Below are 5,988 nucleotides of genomic sequence, written 5' to 3' on the forward strand. Positions count from 1 at the left end.
AGAAGTGGATGCTCACAGTCAGCTATTGGATGTATCACAGGGCTCCCAATGGAGGAGCTAGAGAAAGTACCCAAGGAGCTAAAGGGATCTGCAATCCTATAGGTGGAACAACAATATGAACTAACCAGTACCCCACCCCCACCCCCAGCTTGTGTCTCTAGCTGCATATGAATCAGAAGTTGGCCTAGTCGGCCATCAGTGGAAAGAGAGGCCCATTGGTCATGCAAACTTTATCTGCCTCAGTACAGGGGATCGCCAGGGCCAAGAAGTGGGAGTGGGTGGGTAGGGGAGTGGGTGGGGGAGTGTGGGGGGGACTTTGGGGATAGCATTGGAAATGTAAATGAAATAAATACCCATTTGAAAATAAATAAATAAAAAAAAGAAGCCTGGCATGGCAGGGGATGGCCTTTCCTCTATATAAGCACAGACTCTTAGGAAATACTGGGCCTTGATCAGAAATCTGTCTTTGTCTTGTTACTTCTCTCGCCTGCTGTTCTCTCCTATACAGCTCCGGCCTCCCACTCAGGAACCCAGTTAGTGTGGCCGCAGGCGGCTACCCCCCCCCCCCCCCCCCCCAATAAATAAAAATGAATAAATCTTAAAAGACTTAGTTTATGGAGAACACATTTTCTAACCATAAGGCAAATTTTATAAATAAAAAGGTAGCTAATAGAAACCCATAATTTAGAAATAAAATATTTCTAAATAACCCACAGCTTAAGTTGATATAATAGAATTTAAGATGTGTAAGCCTGAGTACAATTGAAATACTACATTATTATGTGAAAAGCAACAAAAGATATCTTTACAGGAAAACTTAATAGTTTTTACAAAATAAGATTGGCTAATGACACCTTGGAAATAATAAGATACAAGATATGTAAAAAAGCAAAACCTATAAATAAAAAATTCGCAAGGCTGAAATTCAAAGATTAATTAAATTATTGCAAAACTGACAAAAATTAAAGCAGATACAAACATTATTAAGCAGTAAATGAGATACATTCTAAAACCAAGATGAAGAATGTTTGCTAGGAGCTCTGACAATTTTGGAAAAACAGACAAAGCAGTAAGTGAAATATGCCAAACTAAGCAAACTGCCCGAGCAGGAGGAACCTCAGCAGTCATAACTAGTACAGAATAGAACCTCAGTCCCTCAGGGCACTGAGCCTGGATCTTCTGTGTGAGCCCCTAACCACTGAAACATAGAGTTTTAATTGCTTGTGTAAACCGAGTTAATCTAGTATATCAAGTATAACACGGAATCAGGGTACTCAACATGGTTTTCACCAAAATCTGATCCTCCCCTCATGTCTAGCACATACAAATTACCTAAGAATTGTGACACTATCTATAAAACCAGCAAAAGTTCTCATGACTGACCACTTCATTTTATCCCTGTTCTAGCAACATTCTCATATAATTGAAATTGTGATTTCTGGTTTTTCTTCATAATTTACTTCTCTGTCAGGAAATAGTGCCTGACACAGGGCCAGCATTCAGTGAATTCGGGTTCCCCTGACACCATTCCTTGTCTAGAACAAGGGAACATCATCTTAACCCGGATTTCCTTCACACCAAGTAGTGCCCTTTTCAAATCTGCCCAATTTTACTTCTACCAGGAGTCAAGGACCAACGCAGAGAGGAACAGAGAGGCCAACCTGTCCATCAGCACCGCCTGTTCTGTCTCCTGACATGTTCTCTCCTGCCCCATCCAATTCCATCATCTTTTTAAACTGATACTGTAAGGGTTATTATCAAACAGAAAGCTGGTATGTGCTAGAAGTGATTTAACAACAAATAATTTAATATAAAACATCAACCAAATACAGGGTATAAGTTAATATATCATAAAATGATTTTGTACTATCGACATTGTTTCAAAAAGTATAATTATTTTAAATACATCAGCTAGAGGCATACAATTCCCGAATAACAGATATTACTTACATTATATTATTACTCTTGTGGGCTCTTCCAATGTTTTCACACCAGCGGTATTTGCATATATCATAAACCAGTAATTCTTCTGGGAAAAAGTAGTTCCAACGCCGAATCCCTAAGATGCAAGGATGCTGCTTAGGGGACCATTGCTCTGCCATGTAAGAGTTAATAAAGAATAACCCTACAGAGTGAGTCCAGGACAGCTGCGGCTGCACAGAGAAACTATCTTGAAAAACCAAACAGGAAAACAGGAGAGAAAGCCAAGCCTTACCTCCTTTAATGTCGTGTTTGTTCACCAAAGAAAGAACAAATCGGTCAACCTCAGGGTACGGGGAGCCCTGGAAGCCTTCAATGGACTCCACTGCAACAGAGAAATATTTATTTTTTTCTTTTCTTTTTTCTATTAGATATTTTCTTTATTTACATTTCAAATGTTATCCTCTTTTCTAGTTTCCCCTCTAAAAAAACCCCTATCCTCTCCCTCAGCTCCCCAACCCACCCACTCCCTTTTCCTGGCCCTGGAATTCCCCTACACTGGGGCATAGGACCTTCAAAGGACCTAGGGCCTCTCCTCCCACTGATGACCGACTAGGCCATCCTCAGCTACATGTACAGCTAGAGCCACGAGTCCCTCCATGTGTTTTCTTTGATTGGTAGTTTAGTCCCAGGGAGCTCTAGGGTTACTGGTTAGTTCATATTGTTGTTCCTCCTAGGGGGCTGTAAACCCCTTCAGCTCCTTGGGTACTTCATTGGGGACCCTGTGCTCTGTCTAATGGACGACTGTGAGCATCCACTTCTGTATTAGTCAGGCACTGGCAAAGCCTCTCAGGAGATAGCTATATCAGGCTCCTGTCAGCAAGCTCTTATTGGCATCTGCCATAGTATCTGGGTTTGGTGGTTGTTTATGGGATGGATCCCCAGGTGGGGCAGTTTCTAGATGGTCATTCCTTCAGTCTCTGCTCTGAACTTTGTAACTCCTTCCATGGGTATTTTGTTCCTCCTTCTAAGAAGGATCGAAGTATCCACACTTTGGTCTTCCTTCTTCAGAGAAGTATTTATAAATGAGAACAGTTAAATGTTGAAAAGTTAAACGTTGATAAAATTACTCTTTTGAGCCAGGCGTGGTGGCGCATGCCTTTAATCCCAGCACTTGGGAGGCAGAGGCAGGCGAATTTCTGAGTTCGAGGCCAGCCTGGTCTACAGAGTGAGTTCCAGGACAGCCAGGGCTACACAGAAAAACCCTGTCTCGAAAAAAAAAAAAAAAAAGAAAAGAAAAAAGAAAAAAAAGAAAAAAAAAATTACTCTTTTGTAAAACTGAAGATTCTTCACCCTCTTTTTGCAACTCGCCTTACTGTTGCTTCGTGGGCTCTTGCACTGCTTCAGGGAGGTAGTTAAGATTCAAACTTCGATTGGGGCAAGTGTTGGCTAGTTTTTATAAAGGGCCTGTTTTGCCTGTTTTCTTCACTCTCACAAGGGGAAAAGTAGACCCTCAGCTCAATGGCTGCACTGGGCTCCTGGCTAGGCCTGGGAGCTACCTCAAGCTGGCCATTCCTGTTTCAGTACCGATGATTTCTGCTGTGAAACACAAATGCGGCCACAGCCTTCAGTAGGTAGCTACTGAGGCCACTCTGAAGTCAAAGGATTCTAGACTAAACCAGACCTCTCTGCAGTCTTGTCTGAGCAAGGAGATATATAGACAACCAAACTACAGACATGGCCAAAAACTATGGGCTAACACAGCAACCCTTACTGCTTTACAATGATAGTGTCAGCCTCTCTCCAGATGCCTCCTCCAAGATAAGACTGAGTAAGATAGTCAATGGAAACTATTTGCCCTCCAGTGAAAATGGAGCCATACTATATTGATATAACAACATATGTAAATAAATGTATTTATCAGAGAATTTATATAAGAAACTTTAGGGAAAAAAACCCTATATGTTCTTCAGTACAGGAATGGGCAACGTATGATAGAGACATGTGGAGAACTTCTGCAGTACAAGGGGAATGGGAATCTTCTGTAGCAGTTACCTGTAATGTTTTGTTTTGGTTTTGGTTTTTTGAGATAGGGTTTCTCTGTGTAGCCCTGGCTGTCCTGGAACTCACTTTGTAGACCAGGCTGGCCTCTAATTAAGAAATCTACCTGCCTCTGCTGGGATTAAAGGCTTGTGCCACCACGCCCGGCTTACCTGTAAGTTTTAAAAGTACATTTTGTGTGTGTATGTGTGTGTGTGTATGTGTGTGTGTGCATGCTGCAGATTGAGTGTGGAGGTCATAGCCATATTGTGGGAGTTGGTTCTTGACTTTCATGTGGGCCCTGGGGACTGAGTTTGGGTTGTCAGGCACTTGGTGGCACATGCTTTTGCCTGCTTAGCCATCTCATCAAGCCACCTGTGTTTGATTATGAACGAGGGGCTGGAGAGATAGTTTAGTGACTACTTCTGGCCTCCATAGGCCTCAGAAATGCACTTGGTGCACAGACAAAAAATACTTGTTTAAAAAATAGGGTGAGCTGGGCATGGTGGGGCACGCCTTTAATCCCAGCACTCAGGAGGCAGGCGGATTTCTGAGTTGGAGGACAGCCTGGTCTACAGAGTGAGTTCCAGGACAGCCAGGGCTATACAGAGAAACCCTGTCTCAAAAAACCAAAAAAAAAAAAAAAGGGTGAAAGGTTAGTCATATTTTGATGTGCTTGTTTTATATAAAACACATTATTTGTATATTCTTTAAGTAACATAGAGCATTTACATGTTCCTTAAGGAATATATTTCTAGCACAAAATGAAAATCAGGTATTTTAATTGATAAACACTTAAATTTTTTATAGTATTCCAACCTGGTTAGAAACCTAGAGGAATTAGTTTTCATATGACCAGCAGATATGAGTACTTAAGATTTAAGACCTTTAAGGCAAAGTGGATCTTAGACCCGTCAATTTTAATGTGAAATTGTTTAAAGTTACCTGAAGTGCCAGTACTGTTAAAACACTCAGCCCGCTTTCGTTTAGTCTGAGATGGGTGGCATGTGAGAACTCGCAAAGTGTCTGAAAATCTAAAGAAAATGTATAAAGAAATAAAGTACACTGTTAGAGTTGAAGTAGCATGACTAGAGACAGGAGCCAGCTCCATGCTGCTCCACTGTTATAGCCTGAGCACCAGTCCTACCACATACCACATAACAATAAGATCATAACTTGCCAATTAATAAAACTGTTTAAAGGAAACTGTTAAGACGCTTCACAGAGTGATCCAAGGATTCTAGGATACTGAAATGGTTGAAAATATAGTTCTACTTCCAAACACACAGACCTTTGGACTTTCTGCTAGGATATAAAACTATGAATAACAAAAGAGAAAAAAAGATAATGGAAGCATGGGGAGGTGTGACTGAAATTCACCTTAATAGCCGGGTCTAGAAGAGTAATTCTATGCAAAGTGTAGGGGAGTGAGCCCTATTTAAGATGAGAACTGTCCACTTCTGTGAGGCGGTTCTCAACCTGGGAGTCACAACCCTTGCATAGGAGTCACACATTAGATATCCTGCGTATCAGATATTTACATTATGATTCATGACAGTATCAAACTCTAGTTATGAAGTAGCAACAAAATACTTTGATGGCTGTGGTCACAACATGAGGAACTGTGTTAAAAGGTTGCTGCGGTCGGAAGGTTGAGACCCTCTGAGCGCTACAACACTTCCACAGGTGCACACCCTGTACCTCCAGTGCGTGCTGGCCACTGCTACGGATGTGTTACGTGAATGTTCTAAACTTAATTTAACAACCCTGGAAGGTCAGTATTTACACTTTAAAAGACTTTCAACTCACTTCTGAGGAACAGAGATATATGGGGGACTCTATCTTCTCACTACACTCAGCTTTCCCTACAGAAACATATCCTAAACATTAATTAATCAATCTATGCTGAGCCAGGGTTTCTCTGATAGCCCTGGCTGTGATAGTCTCAAATTCAGAGATCTGCCTGCCTTTGTCTCCAGGGTGCTGGGACTAAAGGCCTGCACCACCACACCCAGCTTAATATTGATT

The 5,988-nt window shown here is 41.6% G+C and overlaps 1 protein-coding gene across 5 annotated transcripts in view; it reads right to left on the minus strand.

The window, feature by feature from the left end:
* The window catches only part of Primpol (primase and DNA directed polymerase), a 40,175-nt gene that overhangs the window by 7,664 nt on the left and 26,523 nt on the right, over nucleotides 1–5,988 (minus strand). For 4 of the 5 annotated variants that reach the window (XM_021169874.2, XM_021169875.2, XM_029480648.1 and 1 more), the window contains 3 exons: nucleotides 4,906–4,994; nucleotides 2,216–2,305; nucleotides 1,951–2,095 (listed from right to left, as the gene is read on the minus strand). In XM_021169874.2, the coding sequence (XP_021025533.1) occupies nucleotides 1,951–2,095; nucleotides 2,216–2,305; nucleotides 4,906–4,994 (324 nt within the window). The remainder of the gene's footprint in view (nucleotides 1–1,950; nucleotides 2,096–2,215; nucleotides 2,306–4,905; nucleotides 4,995–5,988) is intronic. The other variant, XM_021169876.2, reaches the window with a different exon arrangement.

Source organism: Mus caroli, chromosome 8 (genome assembly GCF_900094665.2).
Source record: "Mus caroli chromosome 8, CAROLI_EIJ_v1.1, whole genome shotgun sequence".
NCBI classification, from domain to species: domain Eukaryota; kingdom Metazoa; phylum Chordata; class Mammalia; order Rodentia; family Muridae; genus Mus; species Mus caroli.